Source organism: Notothenia rossii (assembly GCF_949606895.1).
Source record: "Notothenia rossii genome assembly, chromosome: 5".
In the NCBI taxonomy this organism is placed as follows: Eukaryota; Metazoa; Chordata; class Actinopteri; order Perciformes; family Nototheniidae; genus Notothenia; species Notothenia rossii.
In genome coordinates this window covers 71,835,237-71,861,722 of record NC_136903.1, presented here as the reverse complement: position 1 = coordinate 71,861,722, position 26,486 = coordinate 71,835,237, and the positions used below count along the sequence as shown (strand labels likewise).

The 26,486-nt window shown below is 41.1% G+C and overlaps 3 protein-coding genes across 5 annotated transcripts; 2 read left to right on the top strand and 1 right to left on the bottom strand.

Moving 5' to 3' along the window:
* Positions 1-2,820: 2,820 nt before the first annotated feature.
* tsfm (Ts translation elongation factor, mitochondrial) lies at positions 2,821-6,551 on the top strand. The gene is made up of 6 exons (XM_079682545.1): positions 2,821-2,974; positions 3,243-3,392; positions 3,495-3,623; positions 4,121-4,243; positions 4,615-4,696; positions 5,484-6,551. Exons 1-6 carry the CDS (start codon positions 2,927-2,929, stop codon positions 5,876-5,878), a joined length of 927 nt encoding a protein of 308 aa, XP_079538671.1. The 5' UTR covers positions 2,821-2,926; the 3' UTR covers positions 5,879-6,551.
* Positions 6,552-6,601: 50 nt separating this feature from the next.
* Positions 6,602-11,198, top strand: myl6 (myosin, light chain 6, alkali, smooth muscle and non-muscle). Of its 2 annotated transcripts, none has more exons than XM_079682546.1 (6): positions 6,602-6,733; positions 7,000-7,027; positions 8,387-8,530; positions 9,158-9,331; positions 9,874-9,951; positions 10,823-11,198. In XM_079682546.1, exons 1-6 carry the CDS (start codon positions 6,731-6,733, stop codon positions 10,849-10,851), a joined length of 456 nt encoding a protein of 151 aa, XP_079538672.1. In that variant the 5' UTR covers positions 6,602-6,730; the 3' UTR covers positions 10,852-11,198. The 2 variants fall into 2 exon arrangements, with proteins under 2 accessions (XP_079538672.1, XP_079538673.1); XM_079682547.1 differs by lacking the exon at positions 10,823-11,198 and adding an exon at positions 10,111-10,813.
* An 811-nt stretch (positions 11,199-12,009) lies between these two features.
* Positions 12,010-26,486, bottom strand: smarcc2 (SWI/SNF related BAF chromatin remodeling complex subunit C2). Of its 2 annotated transcripts, none has more exons than XM_079682131.1 (27): positions 26,445-26,486; positions 26,091-26,321; positions 24,691-24,810; positions 24,330-24,415; positions 24,110-24,191; positions 23,391-23,483; positions 22,113-22,182; positions 21,950-22,019; positions 21,662-21,737; positions 20,903-21,147; positions 20,613-20,737; positions 19,265-19,318; positions 18,990-19,027; positions 18,769-18,899; positions 18,280-18,351; positions 18,047-18,160; positions 17,806-17,959; positions 17,469-17,585; positions 17,322-17,384; positions 16,979-17,237; positions 16,310-16,471; positions 16,096-16,157; positions 15,884-16,004; positions 15,644-15,807; positions 15,425-15,559; positions 14,257-14,635; positions 12,010-14,046 (listed from the first exon to the last, which is right to left on the bottom strand). In XM_079682131.1, exons 1-27 carry the CDS (start codon positions 26,469-26,471, stop codon positions 13,982-13,984), a joined length of 3,315 nt encoding a protein of 1,104 aa, XP_079538257.1. In that variant the 5' UTR covers positions 26,472-26,486; the 3' UTR covers positions 12,010-13,981. The 2 variants fall into 2 exon arrangements, with proteins under 2 accessions (XP_079538257.1, XP_079538258.1); XM_079682132.1 differs by having other exon boundaries at positions 24,110-24,185.

The following is a 26,486-nucleotide window of genomic DNA, read 5'->3' as shown; positions in this document are numbered from 1 at the left end:
AGGTTTTAAGGCGTCTGAGTGTGGAGAAACTTCGCTCCGAGGATGCAACTGATATAGGAAGGCACATGCAGAGTTTCATTAGCCTCTCTGCTTCTCCAAAAAGAGATCTTGTCTGAGGATGAAGTTCTGACAGACCTTATGCAACCTCTTGTACTGTCTTGTGAACAGTCTCTTTAAAGGCACTTCCCAACATCTGGAGCTGCAGTTGCAGTCGGCCTAGGTCAAACCCCGTGGGTAATTTCAAAGCCTCTGCGTCCAGTACCGCAACCGGCTTTCCGTTTGCTGCGTCAATTGCGATCTTCTCCCTGAATGCCGCTACTCTCATCCCATCCTGGTCGAATCTCCTGCTGAGCTCAGTGAACCAGATCCACAGCCTCGTAAAATTCAGTCCTCCATCTGACATCATACGTTGCCTGTTGCAGAGATTCAGCCTCTCTGGTTTGACGATACCGGGCAGGTGTTTTGCTTACCCTCACCCTGTATTCATTTTCATCAGGCATCTTTAGGCCGTACCGGGTAGCACTCTCTTTCACTTCGTTGATCATACCGGCCACACCATCAACTCGCAGGGCACTAACGCGGTCCATCAAAAGGTTAACACACTCAATGGCACCGAGTGCACTTGCCTTTTTGCTCTGCAGGGTTTTCGCGACAGCCTCACAAGGGCCAAATAGCGCTTCAAATGCGCGGAGGCTGAAAAGAGTTTTGCCTTTGAGGGCCTGTTTGTGAAGCCCGGCAACTTTGGCCCTGGTATCCCCTCTCACACTTCTGTCCTCCTTCAAACTCTCCAGTGTTGCCAGTAAGACAGAGTATGATGCGCAACAGCGTTGAATTGCTTTGGTGCGCACACAACATCGCGTTGGGCATAGACCCAGAATGTTAACAATGACGTCTTCACAGCCAAATAGTGATTCAAACAATTGCTTGCGTTTCACAGCAACACTCTGCACAAAATTGAGTCCTTCTGCAATCAGGTTTACCTCACGTGCAACTTCCTGGAGTACAAGATCCAGGGCGTGATTGCAACAGTGTACATACAGTGAGTGTGGGCTCGCTTCTTTCAGCCGGGCCTGAACACCGGACAAACGGCCTGACATATTGGCGGCACCATCAAAGCAATACCCCTGTAGATGAGCAATAGGAATATTCAGTCTCAGTAGAATGTCTTTCAAACAGGTAAAAAGTGTCTCTGCTGTAGTGTCTGGGCAGTTGTAAAATCCTAAAAAGTCAGTGTGTCTCCAGATCCTTGTCCACATACTGGAGGCAGCAGGAAAACTGCTCGTCAGTGCTGATATCGGTTGTACCATCAGCTGTTAGTCCGTAAAATTCACTGACAGACGCACGGGAAACTATTGTCCTTTGAACAGAATGCGCAAATTGGGAGATAATCTCATTTTGTATGGTGTTGCTGACCCAGTTGTCCCGCCTCATAACGCATTCTCTTTCCTTGTGTAAATTATATGTCCTTTCCAACATCAACTCGTAGAGAATGCCGTCGCGCATTGTGTCTCCTCTAAATGGCAATCCCTTTCTTCCAAGAAAGGAAATCGAACGGAACAAAATCTCCAGGACATTTCTTGCCGTCTGTTGTCTTTTAACTACACCATCTGAAAGGAGTGCAGTTATTGGAGTTTGCTGTAATCCAGAAAGTTTCCTGATTGCCTCTGTGTGTATAGGCGATTTCTCGTGCAAACTGAATTTAGCAGTTGCTTTTTGCCAGTTGGAAAATCCCCTCCCCACAAAAAACTTATCACCATGGTCTGACTCTGAAGATATTAGTTTTTTCTGCACAGCCTGGAGGCATGCAAAACAAAAAACGCTATCAGTCTCTATAGCCTACTGTAGGTAAGCCATCTCCACTTATCAAACCAGCCGGGTTGAAAAGAACGGGAAAAGTTTTCCTTTCCGAAATGCCTACCAGGGAAAACGTGGTTACGAGGCTGGCACGACGGATGCGTTAAAGTTGCAGCAGCCTCACTTGGTTTGGAGCCGTTGGCATTAGCTCCCCCCTCTCCTCTTCGCACTTGGCTGCTAGCGCTAGTGCTAGCGCTAGCTTCATTCTCTCTTTGGCAGCTGTCAACGACTTCAACAGTGTTAAGGACGTTCTCTCTTGGCAAAGAGTTTCCCGAGGTACTTGGGCTTGAGCTATTGCTTGGCATGCTGTCCGAGGTTGTGTTGCAATCAATTTTACATCTTTTTGAAGGATTCGAAAAGAAATCTAATATTCGCTTTTGTGCCGCCATTATAGTATGTCCGTCCTGTTACTGTACTTGTACTGTACTTAACTTGTCTGTATGTGCTTGACGTCATTTCCGACCAGACTCAAAATGTGTAAAATAAGATCTTAATTTTTTAAACCACATCCTATCATTTAAATATTGTCAGTATATGAACATAACCAAAACAATTGAATGAAACTGTTTTTGTATTATTAATATATTTTTATTATTTTTTATTTAATCTTGTGGAAGTGCAAATTCCCTGTCCTCCACCGGGGGGTGCTGCAGCACCCTCAGCACCCCTACTTCCCACGGCCCTGGGTGTGGGGGCGTGTGGCGCAGTGGATTTGTGGTGTTCGGATCAGGGGAGCACAGGTTCAAACCTTTATATACAGTCTATGGTTCAAACCCCACTGCAGTCAGCATGTCGTTGTATCCCTGGGCAAGACACTTCATCCCAAATTGCTCCTGTGGGGATTGCCCACAGTATTGAGTATGTAAATCGCTTTGGGTAAAAGCGTATAACAAGTAACATGTAATGCAATGTATACTGTATGTAGCCTACTCCCTCCCGCTCTGTAGGGGGCGCTGAGCAGCGATAAGAGCCTTCTCACAGTCTGTTTGACACTGCGCGGCTTCCGTACACAGCGTGGATTCAATGACACTCTGAGCTTTCATAAGTCATTTCAGTCCAACAAGGTTTAAAGATGTCGTTTACCTTTGTATTCAGAAAAATTACAAGAGATCTTGCAAAGGTGAGCACGACTAGCTTTACACTAAGTCTTATTTGTATCATTTTACCTAAAGCTCGAACTGTCATTCACTGGTTTGTTGGTTAGCTTCATTACTTTCTGATTTACCGGCTTAACATTACTGTGCCAGTCTCAATATGTTACCTCGCTAATATATTCTTAATTCATGTGTTATCTGATATCACTCTTGTTAGACGTCTCGCTGTAATATCTACTCAATAGATCAACTGGATTTTTGAAGTTATGCAATTATCCCTTCTGTCATCCTCAGGTGAACACTTGCCATGTACAGTCACTACACACAGGTCTCCAGCTCCTTGCAGCTGATAAATCCCTGCTGATGAAACTGCGGAAAAACACCGGCTACACTTTCATTAACTGCAAGAAAGCCCTGGAGAAGTTTGATAATGACATGGCACAGGTAACCCACATCTCTCAACCCCTCTGCACAACAATATCTGTATGTTGTCTGAAACTACTATCTTTGTGAATGTGTTACTGATGTTAATGTCCAATCTTTCAGGCAGAGACCTGGCTGAATGAGCAGGCGCAGAAGGAGGGCTGGAACAAAGCAAACAAGCTGGAGGGTCGCAAAGCCAAAGAGGGGCTGATTGGCCTGTTCATGGGAGATAAAGCTGCAGTTATGGTGGAGGTAAGGCCCGTGATACAGTGCTTAAGGATGCATTATACATATTTCTACATTTATTTTCTTAATAGAAGAAGACTTTTATATTATTTGACTCTTGAGAAACAAGCCAAATAACCCTACCTCTGACGTTTTAAACCAAGCTACATTTTGAGAATCAATGATTTGTTTGGTGGAATTTTTATGTATTTAGCATTAGTGTTTTTAGTGGGTGAAATCATAGGGTCGGATTGTTTTAGAGAGGAGTGTACCTCTGGAGATAATTTGTCTCCAGGTAAAAAGCTACTGAACAATGAACGCTGAAATAATTCTAACCGGTAGAAGCACTCTCAAACTTTGTCTTTTGTCATTCTCTTAAATAAGTGATCCCCACTTATAGATAACAACATATTATCCTTTTAATTACCAGAAGAATCAATACTTAAATTGATCACTTTCTAGTTTGTTTGATGTAGTTGCATTCAGATATATCTGTATCTTTTCTTCTTGTGCGCTTGGTGCAGGTTAACTGTGAGACAGACTTCGTTGCCCGCAATGAGAAGTTCCAGCAGCTGGTTAAGGAGGTGGCGCATGCAACCTTGGCTCACCATTGGAATAAAACACAAAGCCAGGGCGGATATGTGAAGGTAAAACCACATAGTAACTTCAGGAGCTGTACATGGGGAAATTCCCATCATTCAATGTCATGTCGTTTGATCAAAATATGTAAATAGAGACATACAGAGGCCTAGTTGTCTGGATGAGCCTTTTGTGAGAGAGATGCAAACAGCAGGACCACAGGCCGAGCACGGGCACTGCTCGAGTTAAACCAGTCAATACATCTTCATAGTTACAAAGTTATAAGTATTGCAATTACTTTACATAAATACACACTGCTTCATCTGCATACTACATTTTGGTGTTTTATAAGCAATTTTTCATATTGACTTCTTAAACATGGTAAGGCTGTTTTCTTTGCCCTGCTGTAATGCTGCTTCCATACATTGTTTGTTTCCAGAGTGTCCTGGTAGGCGATGAGTTAAACAAACTCAGCTTGGAGGCAGGAGCTTCACTTTCTGACAGGGTGGCTCTCACAATAGGTCAGTAAGAAAATGTTTCTTTAATTATCTCTAAAACACTGTTGTCTTGGTTTCAAACACATATACCTCCTCGGTCCCTCTACTAGAATTTTAAGTTTTTCTTCAATTTGGGTTTCATGAGCAATGATGGCAGTATAAAACATAATTCGGAAATAAAGTTAATGTTTTCTTGTAAGTTTGTTTCCATGGATGCTTTACATTCGAAACATTGTTGGGCATAAACATCCACATCGTATAACACAACTGAGAAGTGTGAGAGGGATTGTGACAGATTTACAGTCACACAATATCATTGAAGTTTTGTTAATATAACAGATGTTAATTATGTACAACTTATCATCAATTAACAGCAAAAAAAAGAACAAACAAAACATGTTTTGACCTATACTATAAATATTCCATATCCCATAGTCACTATGAGTTACATTAACGGTAATGTCCCATTAACCGGCATCTAGTGCCTATGTTTGTGTCCTTCTTGATTCTCTACTGTAAACCTTTGCATATTCCTAGGACTATTTTACACATCCTTACAACACTCACACTTTTATTTATTTGTATATTTTATACTACTTTTTACAATAGTTTGAATATTATTTCTATATTTGCTCTTTTTTTACATTTTAATTCCTCTTACTGTGTTTATGTACGCACCATTATACACCAAAGCAAATTCCTGTCATCTGTAAACCTTCTTGGCAATAAACCCGGTTCTGAAGTAAAACACGTTTTGCTGAAATCAGTATATTTGCGGTTTATAAAACATGTTTTCCCTCTTTCTCCCCAGGTCGCCTCGGTGAGAACCTGTCAGTGCGGCGGGCGGTGGCGGTGGGTGTCCCGGCTGAGTGGAACATCGGCTCGTACGTTCACGGTGGTGTGAGCGGCCAGACCGAGGTGGCCATGGGTCGGTACGGCGCACTGGTCGTGTTTCAGGGAGGAGAGGAGGGAGCCCAGGAAGTCCTGGGGCGTAAACTGGGACAGCACATAGTGGGAGAGTCCCCGGTGTCCCTGGGCAACATGGATGACCTCCCCTGTGGGGAAAGTGAGACCCGCCTGCTGCCTCAGACCTTCCTGGGAGACCCCAGCAGGACCGTGGCTCAGTTCCTCAAAGGTCAACAGGCTCGAGTGCTGGACTTTGTCCGATTTCAGTGTGGCGAGACAGCCAGTGAAGAAGCCAAATGAAGGATGAGAATGTATCTAAAATGATTTGTCATGTGTCTTACTTAAACATGAAAATGAGATGCCCATTTATCCAACAGTCACACAGTATTCGTGTGAATTACAAAGATATACATATATACAGGTCAACCAACAAATGACCAATCCAACAATAAAATGTGTTTGCTTTTCTTGGAAATCTTTGTCCAAATGAATTTGTTTTGAATTGTAAGACTTGTTTTTAATCATGGGTCAACCTGCTGACATAATTTACATATTCTTATGTTTTCTTAGTTCCTTCTATCCTTGTGTGTATGTATATGTTGTTGAAATCAAGAAAATTAATCAATTTGACCTCTGAGATGAAGTGGAGTGAAATTATAAAGTAGCACAAGTAAATGCAAGTAAAGTACATTACCAAAAGAGTTGTACTTAGCACAAAACTTGTAGTATTTAATAAACATTGCATTTGCTTGAAGCTAAAACTAAATGTACTATTTCTAAGATTACTTTTATTAAACGGTGTGCCATTGATGTATTTTTTTTGTAATGAACCATTTTTTAATCACAGACATGGAATCCTTCTGTCAATGGTAGAAGAATAAGGTTGTAGTAAAATATGATCGATATTGTATAAAATAAACTCATGAAAATGCTTTAAATCATAATAAACTTAAACACAACATAATTGTAAAAAGGGATGGTGGGGCATTTTGTTGCTGCACTCCAGCAAAAATGCGAACTATGCAACTGTGAAAAGGAGGACTGTGATTGGCTGTTGCAATAGAAGCTGCAGTGACGTCATCGTTGATGTAGTGCCGGTGTCCTCATTGTTTGAGAGACCCTGGCCCCTCTGTCATCACAGCCACAACAGACATGGTGAGTACAGATATTTCGCAGACTAATTCATAGAAATAGCTCAAATTAATAGATTCGTAATAAATGAAATTACGTTGTTCTTCATTCAGAGATTTTGAAGCGAGTCGCACAGTTAACGTTAAGCTAGCTGCGTATCTGCTGGCCTGCTTCTCTCTGTTTAAGCCTTTAGCCACAATCCTTGGCTTTACACTGGCTCCAATGGAGGATTAACTTGAAGCATCTGAATAACACTAACAACGGTCTGTTTTTCCTTTTGTCTCTACCAGTCTGACTTCACAGAGGACCAGATTATAGGTGAGTTAACATCTGATTACCAAAAGGGATTTCTCTTTTTTATATATTAGGTTATATACACATACCCTGTCGTAGCATTTTTACAAGCTTCATTAATTCGTCCATCTGACCCATCTGACCCTGTAGTTTGACTACTGTCTCGCTGGACCCCTTCAGGTAACTCTGACAGACTGGGATAAAACATCACATGTTCTAACCGTGTGAGGTTCAATGCTTGTCACGATTTACACCTGGTAAATACCATCTGAATTTATCACAAGCAGTAAAGAATATCCTACCAACCAGTTTCAAACATGTCAGCAGCAGTCATAAAAGTGTAGACAGTAAGTGTTGTTTTTAGCCATATACAGTCTATGATTTTAGCAGACAGCATAAGGTTCACTTCATGTTGCCAGCAGCGGGCGCTATGAAAATGATTTAAACTAGTCTTCAGATTAGTCGTTTTCCTCATGAAACTTTACATTTGGAAAAGATGTTGAGTGCTCTAATCTCGCCACTCTACTTAGTCCATACACCCAATGGATCATGGTGTAGGCTCAGCCTTAAAGGCGTGGCACTAAAACTATCCTTTTGTGGCACTAAAACAGTTTGTCAGAACATAGTATGCATGAATGATTCAGGTCACCAGCTACGTGTTGTTTAACATAACAAGTCTTGTTGGAGTTGGAAACAATTGGTGCTTTTAAGAATAGCATTTCTCCAACAACCCCCACCACCCACAGGCACAAGAGCTGCTGCAGGCAGTGAGTGTTGTAGATTATGTGATAAAACACAACACAGCATGTTTCAGTTTTTCCTTTAAAATGGGTCAGCTGTTGATCTGATGCAAAGTAATTCCCATGACAAGAAAACCTACTAGCCTATGTAAAGCTGCAGATAACATTACATTAAATGTTATTTGGCTTTCAATTTTTTCTAAAGCGACTTACATACACTTACCATGTAGAAACAGTAGCAATTTGAGGATAAGTATTTTACACTAACATGTTGACGGCAGGGAAGGGATCAAACCCTAAAACCTCTGATTGGCAGACGTGACGGCATCATTAACAGACCAAAGTACTTTAAATAGGTGCTGTGTTATTGTTAGCAGCACATTGCTATAATGCTTTTGTTGTTGTTGAGCAGTTTAAACTGATAGGACTCTTCCCTACACAGAAGTGCTCCCGCCATGCTACTACAGAAAAGAGTAGACTTAATGACATGTCTCAATGACATGTGTCAAATACAACACTTTTATTCAATGAAATTCCACATGCAGTGTTTTGAGCCCTTTGGTGTTGTGCATATGTGTTTGCGAATAATGGTTTTTAATGGTATTTTCAGCTAAACCTGACTACCTCTTTGTCTCCATATCAGAGTTCAAGGAGGCCTTCCTTCTGTTTGACCGGACGGGTGAGGGGAAGATCACCTACAGTCAGTGTGGGGACGTGATGCGGGCCCTCGGACAGAACCCCGTCAATGCCGAGGTGCTCAAGGTCCTGGGAAACCCCAAGCTAGAAGGCAAGGCTCAACTAAAATAGACCATTTCATCTTTCTACATTATCGTTCCCTTGCCTAACAGTTAGGTCGGATGTTGTGTAATCATTATAGCCCCTTATGGAATCATGTGCTGAACTTCGTTTTTTGGGCTTGTTTAGGGTATATATATTAGCATTTATTTGATTTTTGATGAGCCATTAAAGCCTTTCATATTCACTACACAAATAAGGCCTCTTTTTTTAACTCAGTAAGGTCTGTATGAAGGTCTGTGAAAGGTATGCTATTTAAAATCAATGAATATATATGTTTTTTTTGCAATCCATGAATTTATGCATATAATTAGTTAGAGACCATCTAGTAATGGGATAATCACCCAAGCCCCTTCCATACTCATACCCCCTACTGAAAGCACCTATTCTTGCACCCTTCTGAAATTTCAACAACCTATTTGTAAACTTTAATCTTGCATGTTCTGAGGCTATAACGTTCGACAATATCTGTCCACCTACAAACAGACACTTATGTTGTACAAGTATTTTCATTTTTCTTCCCGAACGATCTTACTGACAGCCATACTAATACACACCATTTCATAACAGCTCTATAGTTGTTTTAAATTAAACAACACTATGATTCATTCCCCTGCAGATATGAACTACAAGATGATGGACTTTGAGCAGTTCCTGCCCATGCTTCAGGCCATCGCTAAGAGCAAGGACCAGGGCTCCTTCGACGATATTGTAGAGGGTCTGCGAGTGTTTGACAAGGAGGGAAACGGCACAGTGATGGGAGCAGAGCTGCGCCATGTTCTCACTACACTGGGTGAGTCAAGAAAAACCTGCAAAACGAGAAGATCTTTCTTTCATCCTGATCTCGCTGAGAGGACCCATGTCTGTCCGTCTTACTGTATCTCCAAAGTGAAATCCCTACAGGCACTTATCTGTGGCAAAAACTTTGTAAACAAGCGGGCTGTTTTCATCTTATGGCCCTCCGTCTATGAATTTTTTTCATGGCATCCTATACTTTACTTTTTTTTAACTTTCTTTAACATATTATACTATAAATGTATTGACTTTTTGAATGATCTTCTTTTGACATTTTGCACCAGGACATTTTTTACTTTGTGACAAAATATTACTTTTTCTATGACTTTTCTGCTACATACTAACATAAACAAAACATAAATAAATACAACAAATAAAATATTAAATATGACCTTTTTTCACATTTGTACATCATATACTAGGATTTTAGTACCATCTGATACCATTCCTTTTCTCTGACTTTCTGATGACACTTTTATCACATCTTATGTGATGACATGTATTACATTGAAATGCATTGTAATTCTTTGTTTGTTCCAGGTGAAAAGATGTCAGAGGAGGAGGTGGAGACTCTTTTAGCGGGACATGAAGACGCCAATGGCTGCATTAACTATGAAGGTAAAACTGCACAGTGTATGAAGACACTCTTAGACTATTTGTTTTCAAGTACTTTACTGTTAACATGAACATACACTACTGTTCTGGATAGTCAGAAAACAACTAAAGCCATTGTGTTTTTGTCTCCTGTGCTCATTAATCCGTGGTCTCGTTCCAAAGCATTCCCCCCCTTCGTGTCCTCTAGCTGAGCAGAGTAAGAGCAGACCCCTAAAGCCTCCTTAACTGCCTGTATCAGGGAAGCCCATCACTGCTCAGGGGCTTCACTTTCAGCTCGAGAGTGAGTGAGTTCTGAAACACGTTGTAACATGCAGAGGGAGCGCAGTGTAGCAGGCTTACTAACAACAACAGATGTGTAGGTCAGACACAGTCATTCACATCGGGAGATGTGCTATTAGTGGCAGCCGACCTGGCCAATAAACGTTCATTCCCTTAACCAGAAGAGTAATGGACGCTTTGCAAACTGTTTCAGAACTACAGCCCCTGCACTGAGAATATGTTCAAAGAAAAGATTCATTGTAGCCATTTCTGTAAACAAATTTGTTGACTGATATGATGGTTAAACTATAGCTTTCTTATCAGAGCCTTTCATTCAGACATTGGAATCCGGACTTAATAATAAAATTGCCTGAATAAATAAATGAAAACCACACAACCAAAACCATAGTTACAATAGACATTCTGGCTCTGTAAACTAAAGATAGTTTTTTGTTAATATTGTAAATCAGGCCAAATGCTGATCAGATCTGATCATTCTAACCCGTCCAAGTGTTCCAGGAAGGAGAGACCTTGCATTCTCACTAACAGATGTTTTATGTGCAGTTTTTTCTGACATTCTTCAGATGAAATGCTGATGTTGTTTCTCTTCTGACAGAACTCGTCCGGATGGTGATGAGCGGTTGAGGATTTCAGAAACACACTTCCAGCTTTAATTCTATTCCTAAATATTTTTGTATTGTTTGACCGTTCCATCCAAGTCACCCTATACCTCCAACATGTCTGTCTTTTTCTTTTTTCACATCTTTATCTTATTTTGAAAGTGCCTTTTCTGTCTAATGTGAAGAAACCCTCTCATGTTCAGCCTCACAGGTTCAATCGGCACGAAGGTAAATGATTTCACTTTCCATTTTAGTTCATCAGCTCGTCTTGCTGTCAAGTTTTCTGTTGTTTTCTTTTCATTTGGATGGCTATGATAATGTGACATGTTACACCTAACAGTGTTGAATAAAAATCCTGCTTTCCAAAAAGTCTTTCAGTCTTTGAGTCTTCAGCTTGGGTCAAATATTTTGTTATAGGTTTTAGATCACATAATAACAAGATATTATGTGTAAAATTGGAAAAAAATATATGAAAATATATACCTGTATAAGTAGAATAATATGTATTAATATATAAACATATTTGATGTATTGTTGAGTAGTTTGATCTTCTGTCCTGTTAAAAACACGTATCTAAAAGCTTTCATGAGCTCAGAAAAACTGCCATCTTTTCAGCTTTGTGATGATACATGTTCCAGCTGCTCAAAAGAGCTTTTGAAATCGTTGATTTAGCTCAAGAAGTAGAAACATTTTCTGATATATAAAGGGACACATCGTCTTTCATTTGATCTCAAATATTCAAAATAAACACGCCCAAACTAGAGATACAGCACATGGTCTCCATTGGATAGGAGATGGGAGAAAGATGTGTAATCTGAAAGGAACTAAAGCTAATAAATGTAGTTGAGTACATTATTTCCATATGAGATAGATCAGTAGAAGTGTTAAGTTAAAATGGAAAATAATGCAATAAGACCAAGTACCTTACGTTTGTGCATAAGTAGTGCTTGAGTACATGTACTTAATTCCATTCCACCACTTTGCTTTTCCTACTGTGAACACGTTTTAACAATCCACCTACACCTGGTAGCCAGTCCATTACATAACAATTACATTCAATAACAGGAGTGTGACCTTTAGATATCCTGACAAACCAGTGAGATACTTCATTATGTTGTACCTTCTCATATCCTGTTACCAGTCTGCTAATTGATGACAGAAGAAAAACACTCATCACAATCACTTCCTCTTCACATCTTTATTTTTCCCCCAACATTTTGTAATGAAAACCTGGACCTCTTTTCTTTTGCCTCTTTTTAAAATACAAACTGCCAGACCAACTGTCAGCACGAATGCGATGATTTACTGAGGAAAAAATGATTTCTACCGTATAATAATCAATGCAATCTGCTGCTAGCTTCAGCATAGTGAAAAACATACAGAAACTAAACATACACTTATTTCATATCACAAAGTCCACACAATGTAGTAATTACACAGTTAAAAGAAGTCCATGTATGCTCACGGCTGTGGTGAGGTCTGTAATACTGGCTTGACGGACACCGACTGTAGAGCTTCACCTTCTGACTGGATTATATTTCATGACACTGACGTGGTGGCCGTGTGCACAATGAAGCCTGCTTTTTTTTATTTATTCTGGAAACGCTATGACACACGGCAAATGGCACTGGAAATAAAAGTGAACGGAGGTTTTACAGATGTTCATGGCATGCGTTCACATACACACATGCTCACACTCACATCTGGACGGATCCAACAGACCTGCCTGAATCATACACAACAGTGGAGAGGGTAAATATAGGCTACAAATGGAATCATATACAGGTACAATGTTGACATATAAAGAAAAATGGAAAAAACGTACAGTAAAAAATATAAAAATTGATAGGATATAAAGTGAGGATATTGTTGCAGATATTAAGGACACAATTCTCCATCGTCAGCTGTTTAAGGTGCGAGCTCCCTTGTTTGTTTTTCTTGACAGCATTTACATTTCTTCCATGTGTAACTTGAAATGCACCAGAGCTGCTAAAAAAAAAAAATCCTCTTTTTACCCAAGAAACCACAATAAAACTCACTGAATAAATGTGAGATAAAAATGATTATAAAAACCTTTTGGTTTAGCAATGAACACAAATCATGAATAAAACACTAATGCGGTCGCTGGTGGAATTATCATTCCCAGATTTTCAGTCATTCCTTCTGAACAAAACTACATTCCTCACAAGTCTAGATGCTTTGAATACACCCAGATTTAGAAAACATGAAACCCTTCGGGACATGTTTTCTATAAGTGCTGTTGAAAAGACGGACATTATTGAGATAGATTTAAAGAGAGCACTTTTCAGAATTAAGATCTCACGGGGTCAGTACTTTCAAATATCATGGTTATAGAGCAACACAAGGTGTGTTCGTAACAGAAAACCCAGTCTACAGTACATTTCCTCAAACTGTATCCAAACTTAATTTCCAACCGGCTTTTGATTTGTTTCCATTCATTACTGACGCAACCTTCAGGCCATGCCCTGTAGAGTGACCGTTTGACCATTTAACACAAATAAAGGTAACATTCCCAATCAAGTTTTCAAAACCTCCAGCATGAAAAAGTATTTAAGAGAACAAAGGGATAATATAAGTGCTAAAGTTCAATTTCATGGATGCGTCAAGTCTTTCAATGAGAACTTGGGAAACATGTTAAAAGTGCATTTTTTGTCTTACATATCATTTAACTTTCGTACCTTCAGAACAAGCAGGGGAACTCTGGAGAGATTGTGAAGCTTAAGACTTTACAAGCAAACTGTTGCAGACAATGAATGCAACCATTTCTAAAACACTGAAAACAAGATGAGTCTTTTCTCCTCGAGAGGCAGCATGTCGGTGAGACTCTCCTAGTTCAAATATGTCGTGAGATGTTGCTGTCCAATCGACCTCACCGGAGGGACAGCTTCTGTTTGAAAGTACATTTCTTCATTGGCAGATTACATTTGAAAGAGACTTCTTTTTATAACAGAGTCAAAGTAGAGCTGGTTTGATTTAGTATTTTTTTCTTGCATTAATTGTCCTGTTGGAAAAGAAAACAAGAGCTGGACATGTGAAATGTGTTCTCTTCCTTCATGTCATGACTTCTTCATTTTAGATAATACCGGCAGGATTCAAAGTGGTCAGAGTCATTGGGAGTCTCAGGCAGGTTTCTCTCACTGCGGAGGCGGGACGGGAGCCGAGGGGTGGAGGGTTTCCCCGGAAAGAGGGGCGGCGGCCTCTGTGAGGAGGGGTGGGAGAAGAGCAGGAGAACTTTTAACACATTTAAAAATAACTTAGAGATTGAAAAGCTGATAAAACCTTAACATTCATACATTTAAGATGTTGTCCTTCATGGAACCTTTTGGCGCTAACCCAAACAGGCTGCTCACACATTGTTCTTTCATTTCCAGACTTCTCCGTTTATTTTATCATCAACATTCAAGCTCACCATGGAGTGGAGTAATGCTGGAGCTGGAGCTGGAGTTGGAGTTGGCAGCAGGGGGCCCGCCGGGGGGGCAGGAGGGCGAGGTGTGAGCACTCTGAGGGGGCTGGGACTCAGGGGTCGGGGCAGAAGCTGAGGCTGGAGGGGCGGGGCTGGGGACTGGCTGCGGCGCTGGTGTGCTGGGAGCCGACTGACCTGCGGTGGGACCCTGGTTCGGTGGGGTGGGGGCCGGGGCCGCCTGGTTGGCATGAGGCCCCCCCGCCTGGTGCTGCTGGTGCTGGATCTGCTGGAAGTGCTGCTGGCGGGCCCTCATCTCCGCGTACTTCAGCTGCTCCATGTGGAAGGACTGCCGGTCAGCCAGCAGCTGCTGACGCTGGTACTCCAACTACACACACACACACACACACAGACACACACAGACACACACACACACACACACACACACACACACACACACACACACACACACACACACACACACACACACACACACACACACACACAGACACACACACACACACACACACACACACACACACACACACACACACACACACACACACACAAAGTTAGTTACTCAGCCATGCTGCTGGAGAGAATAGGAGGATTGATGGTTCATCTTTCTCATGTTTTCTGGTTGTATTCCCCCTAGACACCTGCATCTTCCTTTGGGGATTGATAAAGGTTTGGCAACAATCATATTAAAAACATTCCCATCTCTTTAACTTCAACACATATGTACATCCTTAGGCTCTTGCTGGCAGCAGGTAAAAGGACATTACAGAATTCTAGCTTCAGAAAAGTTGTCCCACTTCTTTGACAATATTTTTGAAGCAATCAATCTTCTAGAACCGTCCACCTTATCCATATGACTACAAATAGACCAGGGAGGAACGGTGGCACAAGTTGTGTGCTTATTTGAGACAAACTTTTAATATTGTTTTATAACAGTATGCAATATGTTAATTAAAAATAGTCAAATCTGCTTGATTTACTGATCATCCCATGACCTCATCTTTGTTTGCTTTTTGGTTTCTTATCATATCTTTTAGTTACTGTTCTTATAATGTGACTTTTTTATGTGAAATTCATACAAGTATTTGTAATGAATCGTTTTGCACTCTAGGTTGTCTACTTTCTTGAGATACTACATTTCCCAGAATCCCTCACTCACAGCCTCCCTCTCTCTGTCCATGATGGTTTCCAGTTCTTCGAAATGTCGCAGTTTAATCTCCAGCTTCTTCATTTGGGTCTCCACCAGCAGCGCCACGAGAGATTTGATCTTCCTCTCCTCCACCGCAGCCAGGTGCTACAAAGACAGGAGGAGGAGCTTAGAGAAGAGACCATTGGAAGCAGACCGGGAAGAGTGTGCTACAGGACACGGCTGGTTTACCTTGGCTTTGACAGCAGCAGCAGCGAGGGCAGACGCAGCGGCGGTGGCCAGGTTCCCCTCTCCCACGTCTCGCTCCACTTTAGCCTTCCTCTCTCCTTCGCTCTCCGCCTCTCTCTGCCCTTCCTCCGTGCCCTCCTTTCCATCCTTCTCCTTCTCCCCATCGCCTACAAGCGGGAACAAAGTTACATCTGTATCACCTTTCACACGGAACCTGTATTCACTGTGTCTGCTTCTTCTTACCCATCTCTGCCTCTGTTTTGTCCGCCTCCCTCTCTCCCTCTTGTTCTCTCCCTCTTTCTTCTTCCTTCTTCCCATTCTCTGGCTGCTTCTCCTCTTCCTCAGTTGCTCCATCTTTGTTCTCCTGCACGGGAAAGCAAACAGGGCACAATGAGCTTTGCAACCGCAGAACTCACAAATCAGAAATACAAAATAATGATCAACATGCGTCATACCTTGGCCTCCCTCTTTTCTTCACTTGGCTGGTTGTCACTCTTGCTTTCATCGCTGTTCTCATCTTTAAGACAAATGACTTATTATATTCCAGTGCAAAGTATGTTACATTTTGTAATGCTCTTCTGTGTGTGTGTGTGTGTGTGTGTGTGTGTGTGTGTGTGTGTGTGTGTGTGTGTGTGTGTGTGTGTGTGTGTGTGTGTGTGTCCGTCCTACCAGGTCTCTCCCCCTCCTCCAGGCCGGTGCCTGCGATGCCGCTCCCCTCCAGGCCGTACAGAGGGTCTTGTCGCCCGCTGACCCTTGCTGCCTCCTCCACCCTCCGGACATGAGCCTCCACGAGCGCCGCGGGAACCTCCTCCTTCATACGAGAAAACTCCTCTGAGAGGGAGGAAGACAGGACGAGGTTATCAGTGGAAGGGTAATCAATAACTACATTTATTGGAGACCTTGTAGGAAAAGTTTGGTATCTCTAACAGTAAGACGTGACAGGCAATGTTTATATAGTATGTGAAGCCGTTTATGGCAACTTGCCAGCAGATATATCTTCCTTATTGAATCCTTCCTATAGTCTTGATTTCACTTGTTAAAGGGTTTAGTTAATGCTTAAAGTCCTGGGTGCAAACTAAACCTAGGAAAACTGCTTTTATCTTTTGTGAGATACACTTATTTTGTAATGTTTTACGTTTCACAACATTCATCAAAATGTACCAATGTAACCGTTTTGAACTGTTTTCTGTTCTCTGGTTGTTGTTTTTATGTTTTATTGTGTTTACTACAGGTTTAGTATTTAAATACAAGTGGAATGAATAATGACCAGGAACATTTTAGTTTGAAATAAAAAATAAAACCCTCAAAAAATGAAATTCAAAATAAGCTTCTTCTCACCCAGAGCAGACTTGGCTGCAGCCGAGGCGACGCGGGGGTCGACGACCGAGGCGAGGAAGGCTACCGAGCTCATCACGGGGTTTCCTGCCTGGCTGAAAGGAACCGGCTGGAAGGCGAGCGGCCCCAGGGACGAGGAGTTTTCCTCCAGGTAAGGGTCTTCGATGGGCAGCCGCAAGAAGTGCAGGATGCACTCATCCTGCGTACGGCTGCCCACGTGTTCTGAGACCTTGTTCCAGTCGTCCTTGAACATCTCCAATCCCTGAAGGGAGTAGGGCAACATTTAACTTCACATGTTTACTTGTGAAGTGCATTCTAACACAATTACTTTTAGAATCATTTGTACCTCAAGTAGTAGAAGTGTTTCTTGTTCTGTCCACTCCCTCATAGAGCTCGCTGTACTCTTGCTCTGTGCAAAGACACCACCATTTGTTACTATGAGCAAACAATAACAGCAAACATTTTACCATCCCGCAGCTCCCTAGACTTGTACCTTCACAGGGCCCGTCTTCTTGCTGTACATGTCAGTCCTCAGCCCAAAGTTCTGCAGATCTGCTGGTTTCTCCTTCACTTTATCAGGGAAGGAGATCATCTGCTGGGTGGCCGGGGTCTACAGGTGCATAAGGTAACATAGGGACGTGTGTCAAAAATAAATACGAAGGGTTAGGGAAATGTTTGCAGCCTATGGCAAACAAAATACCAGAGTGTTATTGGTTCCACTTTCCTGATCAATGAGTTACTTGTATCAGAATACCATTTTTTAAAGTAACGCTCCCAACCCTGCATGTGTCTTTTTTGGTGTGGGTGTATATGTGGGTGTAAATGTGGACCTGGGACGTTTTGGGCTGCAGGGGAACCAGACTGGACGGAGTGTCTGCCAGGACGTGGAAGTGAGAGGTGGGTGGGGGGCCCATGGGTGTGGGTCTGCTCTCAGAGTCCACCTGGTAGTTGATGAGGCCCCACTGCTCCAGGAAGGCATGAACTCTGGACGTAAGAAGCACAGAGTGAGCACGCTGACGGCAGTTTGAGAAAACACGTGAGGTTGTGTTAGAAATATCCACCTGCACCTACCTCATGATGGCACAGACGTCCCCGGCCAGGTTCCTGCGGCAGGCGGTGGACGTCAGGTACTCCTGAGGGTTAAGTCTGTAGGTGTCAATCATGAAGTTCCTGTACGCCAGGTAACTGAAAGAAGCAGGTGCATAGAAAGATATTTCTGTAGTCCCACATGTGAATCATTATTTTGGTGTATTTAGTGGCATGAAAACATGTTATATTGGGATGTGTGCTGATGAAATACTTACATCTCCGGAGTTTTGGATTTGTTCTTCCCATTGAAGAACTCTGGCAGGGCTCTGCGCTCAATGGCATGAACACTGTGGGAAAACAATTACAACATGGTGAGGACTCAAAGCAGAAATACTAATAACTGACTGACCTTTGAGACATGTTACATCATTTGAAACAATATTGATACCAGCTGATTTCAACCCATGCTTCTTCACATGTCTGATGTCTGAATTGTATTATAACATTACAGATATCTTTACTTTCAGATTATCCCAAACATTCATACATGTCATGTTCACATATTAAACGTGTAACGTATCACCTAATGTTGTCTTACCATCTCCTACTACTTGGCATGTCTATCCTATGTCATATGCCTTTTTTGTTTGCACATGGAAGGTTATCCAGTGCAATAAGTGAAATGTGTGTATATGTAGATATTTGTATTTATCACTCAAACATTTTGTCCATTACTGTTGCATCGCAAATGTATCTTTCCTCACCTGTTGTAGTCGAACCAGGCAGCGTAGCTGGGTATGATGATGTGATGAGTCTGCTCGGTCACGTTGTCCTCGTGGAGGTCCGAGCCTTTCACTGGTTCACCCTTCACGCTTGGAGAGCCTTCCTCCTCCTCCTGTTAGAACACAAGCACACAGTCATGTTGATGTATAGCTTTACTGGCATCATGTTTCCATCTTTTCCTGCACTTTACAAACTGCCTTACCTTGCCTGTTGTTTCCATGGACTCATCCTCTTGCTCGTCTGTTCAAATCCAAAGATAAAGGTAAGTAATTATAAAACGGACTGCAGACGAATGACATTTGCTTATTATGAAATGGTTCACAGAGACAACAGTCATGTGAAAAACTATTTGATCTAATAAGAGAGAGACCCAGATCAAAGATAAAGTTATACAATGATATCTTATGACCTGATTTCATAAACAGACAATGAGGATCACAAAGCATTTAGAGGCGACCATTGTGAACTTCTGCTCACCCAAATCTGCTCCCCCCTTGACTGGAGTTGAATCCGAGTCTTTCTTAGTGTTATCTGCAAAAAGAAAGAATGTCAGCCAGAAGAAGACAACGACTCATTTAATGTCTAGAAAGTTAAAACTGAGGATAATTTATTATTATATTTAGGTGAGTTTTGAAAATAGGTGTACTTGTTTTAGGTGTTTTGAAAATAGGTGTACTTGTTTCAGGTGTTTTGAAAATAGGTGTACTTTTTTCATGTGTGTTTTGAAAATAGGTGTACTTGTTTCAGGTGTGTTTTGAAAATAGGTGTACTTGTTTTAGGTGTGTTTTGAAAATAGGTGTACTTGTTTCAGGTTTGTTTTGAAAATAGGTGTAATTGTTTCAGGTCTGTTTTGAAAACAAAGTGTACTTGTTTTAGGTGTGTTTTGAAAATAGGTGTACTTGTTTCAGGTGTGTTTTGAAAACGAAGTGTACTTGTTTTAGGTGTGTTTTGAAAATAGGTGTACTTGTTTCAGGTATGTTTTGAAAATAGGTGTACTTGTTTCAGGTGTGTTTTGAAAACGAAGTGTACTTGTTTTAGGTGTGTTTTGAAAATAGGTGTACTTGTTTTAGGTGTGTTTTGAAAACGAAGTGTACTTGTTTCAGGTGTGTTTTGAAAATAGGTGTACTTTTTTCAGGTGTGTTTTGAAAATAGGTGTACTTGTTTCAGGTGTGTTTTGAAAATAGGTGTACTTGTTTTAGGTGTGTTTTGAAAATAGGTGTACTTGTTTCAGGTGTGTTTTGAAAATAGGTGTACTTGTTTTAGGTGTATTTTGAAAATAGGTGTACTTGTTTCAGGTGTTTTGAAAATAGGTGTACTTGTTTCAGGTGTGTTTTGAAAACGAAGTGTACTTGTTTCAGGTGTGTTTTGAAAATAGGTGTACTTGTTTTAGGTGTGTTTTGAAAATAGGTGTACTTGTTTCAGGTGTGTTTTGAAAATAGGTGTACTTGTTTTAGGTGTGTTTTGAAAATAGGTGTACTTGTTTTAGGTGTGTTTTGAAAATAGGTGTACTTGTTTTAGGTGTGTTTTGAAAATAGGTGTACTTGTTTTAGGTGTTTTGAAAATAGGTGTACTTGTTTCAGGTGTGTTTTGAAAATAGGTGTACTTGTTTCAGGTGTTTTGAAAATAGGTGTACTTGTTTCAGGTGTGTTTTGAAAATAGGTGTACTTGTTTTAGGTGTGTTTTGAAAATAGGTGTACTTGTTTCAGGTGTGTTTTGAAAATAGGTGTACTTGTTTTAGGTGTGTTTTGAAAATAGGTATACTTGTTTCAGGTGTGTTTTGAAAATAGGTGTACTTGTTTTAGGTGTGTTTTGAAAATAGGTGTACTTGTTTTAGGTGTGTTTCCCTCTTCAGATGCTGGAACGGGTGAGGCTTCATCCAGGTCTTTGCTGGGGTCTTCCTGCTCCTCCTCCCTTTGGCCCCGTTTAGACTTGGTGTACGGGGTCGTTGGCCTGCTCACACAATAAAATTGAAATGAAATAAGTCCACACACACACACACACACACACACACACACACACACACACACACACTACATAAAGTCTCTGAAACAACTGGCCTTGCAACACAAAGCTCTTCAACGGCTGAAAGATAGATCGTTTCCTCAAGGCACTGACCCTTTTTTGGTATTCTTCTTCTTGCTCTCCTGAGGCGGGGGGGTGGGGGAGGGGGACGGCGACCTCTTCCTCTTCTTGGCGCTGCCTGGTTTCTTGTCCCTTCGCTCGTCTGGTGTGGTCACCTCATCTGTCAGGGTCTTGGCGGAGATCCTCTTCCTCTTTGGGCAGCCTTCGCCCACTTCATAGTCTTCCTCGTTCATCCACTCGTTATACTGGTCCAAGTCTAAAATCCACTTTGCATGGACCTGTGAAAAGAAAGTGTACAACAAACTTATTCCACAGTTCAATCAGGTAATAATGCACGTTTTCAGCCACTTATTCGAAATATCATCAACAGTCTATTTAACATTTAATGTCACAATGTAAGCTTCTATACATGGATTTGAATGCCTAATCTGGAAATGAAATTAACGTTATTTAAGCGTAGCAACAGCAGAGATTACTTATAGGGTGTTTTCAGATTTTCCTGTGCGTCCTCCACAGATTTAGATGCTTCACTGCTCTAATTATCATGTCCTAGTGAGTGCTTCATGATTTAAGAAAATGTAAAAGCAAAATGCTCTGTATAATTAATAAGAGCATCTCACTGTGCAATAATTTACAAGTAAGCGACAGAAAGTTCTCTCACTCTGGTAGGTTTTTATAGAGAGCGTTTGTTTGTTTGTTAAACTGGGCACGGATTTCAAAATGTTTGTATTGGATGACAGAAGAAATAGAGATAAGAAATAGCAAGCAACAACAAGTTGAGGAGGTAAATACCTTTCTGGGCTTTTCTGGGCTGGGAGGATCCTCCACTGTAGCCTCAATCTCACTGGATGGGATCCAGGTGTCATAACTAAGTGGTGAGAGGAGAAAGGTCAAAGGTCAGTTACAGGGTAATGACTCCACGTTTGTGCTTGTAAAAACATCTTGGGTAGAATAAGGGGCAACTTAAGCTTGTAGAGTTTATGGCAGTCTGAAGCTTAAAGAACGAAATAAGCAGATTCCCTTCACATTGCAGGAACCGTGTTATACTTACAAAAATGTTAAATTCTGATGTTCACCTACCCGTCAGGAAAATATCCCCAGTGGAGCAGCACTTGCTTGTCTCTCTTCATCACGGGACGAATCCATTCCTCTGGACCGAAAAGAGAAATGGATATTAGCCCAAAGCGAGCAGAATCACAGTGAATAAACTAACTGTGCTTAAAAAACAAAATGTGAGCCTCACCTTCCTCCAGGCTGGTGGGAATAGGAACGACAACATGGGAGCTGGAGGCCTTCTCCTCGGTCACTGAGCCCTGCAGATGAAGTCACCAGAAATATTGGTAAAGGCACAACAATTAGGATTTGTTGGTTTGTAAACAAAACATTCAGTGTTGGCACCAGCTCCCCATCTCTAGAGCACTGTTTCTCAAACGTTTTCATACCAAGGACCACTTAACCAATAAAAAAACACTCGCGGACCACCTAACTCCACAAATATCCAAAATCACATCGTTTTTCTAGAACAGATTACAAATCGCCTGAAAATGGTACAAACAAGTGGCAACATGTGTGATGAAAGTGTTGCGCTGGGCTACATCATGCAATCGAAAGTTAAACCTAAGCTCGCTCCATTGCAGAGATATTCTAGCGAGAGTGCGGAAAACTGGAATGTATTTATTTATTTAATGTGAAATGTTACCAATATACTCACGGACCACTAGGGGGCGCTCACGGACTACCAGTGGTCTGCGGACCACACTTTGAGAAGAACTGCTCTAGAGCAGTGGTTCCCAACCTGGGGGGGCGCCAAAGATCGCAGGGGGGGGTGCCAGGCCTCAGATGATTTGAGGCCAAATATCATATTTAGATTATTATTATTATTATTTGTTTTTGTACATGTAATTGTAACGCAATACATGATTGTCACTAAAACCCTTGTCTATACATTACAATAAAATATAAAAAATAATTGATAAATAATTTGAATACAAATTCAAGTTAGTAGCTATTAGGCATAAAGAGACAGAAATGTATAATTCTTTCTTTAATAGAAATATTTCTTCTGCCCGTAAAGTGTCCAAACCAGGCTTTTCTGGATAAGCGCATTTTTAAAACATAGTCATTGTCCATGCTGGTTTCAGTTGGATTATTTGTCACAGTTGCTCCGATCAGATCGGTCTCCTCCATTTTGTAGATTATTTACGACTTTTGAATCCACATAAACACGTCGGCAAAATCCGGCTTACTTTGAGCATGTGTTTTAAACAGTTCAATCCCTTTGTGAAATATTTCCACTTGCACCGTCCTTTAATTTCTTCATACAGCGGGAATCCAAATGAATTAATCCTGAGTCCAATAACCATCAGAGTCACTCCAATAGTGCTCCTTAATTACGCTTTCATCCTCCTTTAACAAAATACTTCACATTCATCCAGTTTCTGACAGTAGTTGTAGCATTTTGAGACTTTGAAAGTTTAAATACCGCTGTTGTGACTTTTAATAAACACAATAAAATCCACACCTGATGTCTTTTGATGATGTCTTTCAGTTTCCCGAGCAGCTTGGGCTCTATGTCAGAGCTCAGGTAGATGACTGGTCTGCTCAGGCAGTTGTTCTGAAATGAAAAAATACAACATATACGTGACTGAGTAAAACCCATACATTTAGAATGAGCAGGAAATATCTAAAAATATGAAATATTTAAATATTTAATATCATGTGATCTAAAACAAGAATCTGTGCATTGGAGCTCTTCAGATTAGGGGAGCTGGATGATTGTGTGGTGTAACTGCAGGACTGATTAAGTCCTTAAGTAGGATTACTGCTTAGGTCACATGACTGGGTGCAATTCATTATTTCTATCGGTAAAGCTCAGGCAGCCTGATTCTCCGACACTTCACAAATATCATGTAATCACAGGAGCACAGGAGTATTTTTCTTTGCCCTCATAAAGATCTGGTGCTTTATGCTAAAAACTAACAACATAAATACATGACCTGACTCCTAAAGCAGCCCACAACAGTTAATCTCTTACAGAACAATAACAATAGTGTTATTATAGCATGTTATATTAAATGTTGTCTTCATGTTGTTTAAGTGTGTGAAGTGAAATAAGCTTTATTTAATCTAACTTTTAAAAAACACTGCCATAACACAACAAAACATAAAAAATCAAATTGTATTTTTCGCTGTCTAGGTAAAGTGTGTCACAAACCTGGATAATGTATTAGGTGAACTCACCTGCACTAAGGACTTCTCGATGGTCATGAACATCTCAACATTTCGGTCCATCCTCGATGGATTCTGGAAGTCAAACCTGCGCCTACCAGGAAATTAGACTGGAGTTACACACGAAACGGCAACAAACAAAATTGTGTACTTGAAGCACTTAGATAGCATAGTTTATTTTCACTTTGTCTGTCCAGCAAACATTAATGCAAGCTAAAAAGAAAAGCCTTACCATCCTTGGTCACTCTTGAACTTGTAGGCAGCGGCCAGGATGTGGCAGAGAGATCCTCCTGACTTAAAGTCCAGAAAACACTTCATCTGAAGACACATGGATTTAAGAATAATGAATCAGCATGTAAAACACAGGGTTGCACATCAAAATGCAGTTTTTGCTTAGTCCATTATGTTACAGATAAAAACCATGACAAAACAGAACAAACCACAATATGTGTAGCAGTGCATTATTGAAGGCCATCTTTTGGAGGAATGTAAAACAAAACAATGGTATGGGCAGATAATATAAAGGGCATCGTTTACATCAAAACAATTTCAAAATGTATGTCTTTAAATTACACTGAGATAAAGAGACATACTGGCAGCTTGGTGAGCGGAGGGTTGCTGACATGGCGACCAAACACCTCCTCCTGGAACTGGAGCAGCTGGACCACCAGGCTGGACAGAGACTTGTTGGTGGGGGGCTCAGCCTGGATGTACTGAGGGGAAACAACACAGAGAGGCAGTCAGAGCAGGGCCACAAGGAGGGAACATGAACGTTAACTAGTGTGCTGATAGGCAGTGGTGGAAGCTGTTTTCAGAACTTTAAATTAAGTAAAAGAAGAAACACTACAGTGTGGAGATAGATCAAATCAAATAAGATCAAATGTTTGGTCTGTCACAAAGCAACAGCAATGTAGCTTTGAAAAGGATCACTGTCAAACATACAATGCACGCATAAGTAATGCATTTAAATCTAACTTGAGTAAAATAACGAGAGTTTTAGCATTAATATATTTCCTTAATTGCCTCAAGTAAAAATACACATTATGCAGAGTATTCCATTTATGAGTAATGTAGCATACATTGCACTACTGGATTATAATGTATTGATGTGTTCATCACCTAATGTTGCAGCTGTTAAAGGGGGATCCCAATTTAATCACTCACTATATTCCTAGGGAATTGAATCCACTATATATATGGAAATGTGTTGTTGGTTAATGTTTTGCATAATAATATAAACCTATAAAGTAACTAAAGCTACCAAAGGAATACAGGGGAGTAAACATTACATTATTTCCCTCTGAAACTCAAGAAGAGCAGAAGTATAAAGTAGTACTAAAATGGAAATACTAGTCAATAGAAGTATCTCTAATTTTCATTTAACTGCAGTAGTGGAGTTAATGTTCTGTATATTTCACCTTTTGCTCATAAATGCTGTGTGTGGTGAGATGTGCTGAAAAGTGGAGGGAACATTTCAATCTGCATTAATATTATCAATAACATAATGCTTTGTACATCCTAAATGGGGATTTAATGTTAAATATGGCCAGTTCCATCTTTAATAATGCATTGTTTTTAAATGAATAACCCCCTGATTGTATTCAAGAGCCTCAGTTTTGATCCAGATGGGCCACGGCTTCAGTCCGCGCGGCGGCAACATCTGGATCTGAGCTGCATTACCGTTAGCATTAGCTACCTAGCTAGCTAGCAGGCTGGCCGGCTTTACTCATCCCTTTTGCAAAATACCATCCTCACAGAACTGATTGTGAGCTGCCTTTTCATTTGTTCAGCTCCAATAGCCCTAAAGTGATTCCGCCATGCTCGGCCGCATCTCTTGCAGCTGCCGGCTCAGCATCCTTTTGTATCCCGGCTCAAACAGCTGGATGTTCTCCTCCTCTCTTTGTCACTGCCTCTGCCCAATAGGTAAGTGACCACATTTCAGGTGAAAATGTGAAACCTCAGCGTGTGTGGATACAAAACATGCGGTCAGTACCTTTTTGTAATTCTTTCCCAGCCAGACGCGGACATTATCAAACTGAGAAACGGTATCAGACGCTTCGAAATATTTTACATTTGGGCCGCCGTCTTTCTTCCGCACCGCCATCTTTGACTGCAGACAACTGGTCTGTGCTGCTCGCCGCCCAGCGGACACAGCGCGGTACTGCAGCGCCCGGCAGGGGTAATAACCATGGTAGTAACAGCCACTGTCCAGCAGGGGGCGTGCCTATGTAGAGAATGAGTTTCAAATTACTTCTTTAATGTTCAGGATGCTAGAGATTCAATTCAAAGGTTTTATTGTCATATGCACAAAGCTACAGTGTATAAATGGCAATGAAATTCTTCTGACCTGAGCTCCTCCAGCAATGCAACACATATAATAACATACAAA

Excerpts from the sequence above, each read along its gene's own strand:
- tsfm (XM_079682545.1), top strand. The coding sequence starts at position 2,927 with ATGTCGTTTACCTTTGTATTCAGAAAAATTACAAGAGATCTTGCAAAG. Across the intron at positions 2,975-3,242 it reads TTACAAGAGATCTTGCAAAG|GTGAACACTTGCCATGTACA; the intron begins GTGAGCACGACT and ends TGTCATCCTCAG. Across the intron at positions 4,244-4,614 it reads GCCAGGGCGGATATGTGAAG|AGTGTCCTGGTAGGCGATGA; the intron begins GTAAAACCACAT and ends GTTTGTTTCCAG.
- myl6 (XM_079682546.1), top strand. Across the intron at positions 7,028-8,386 it reads CACAGAGGACCAGATTATAG|AGTTCAAGGAGGCCTTCCTT; the intron begins GTGAGTTAACAT and ends TCTCCATATCAG. Across the intron at positions 9,952-10,822 it reads TGGCTGCATTAACTATGAAG|AACTCGTCCGGATGGTGATG; the intron begins GTAAAACTGCAC and ends CTCTTCTGACAG.
- smarcc2 (XM_079682131.1), bottom strand. The coding sequence starts at position 26,471 with ATGTGTTGCATTGCTGGAGGAGCTCAG. Across the intron at positions 24,811-26,090 it reads TGGGAAAGAATTACAAAAAG|TACATCCAGGCTGAGCCCCC; the intron begins GTACTGACCGCA and ends GTTTCCCCTCAG. Across the intron at positions 18,352-18,768 it reads GCCTGGTTCGACTACAACAG|TGTTCATGCCATTGAGCGCA; the intron begins GTGAGGAAAGAT and ends GTTTTCCCACAG.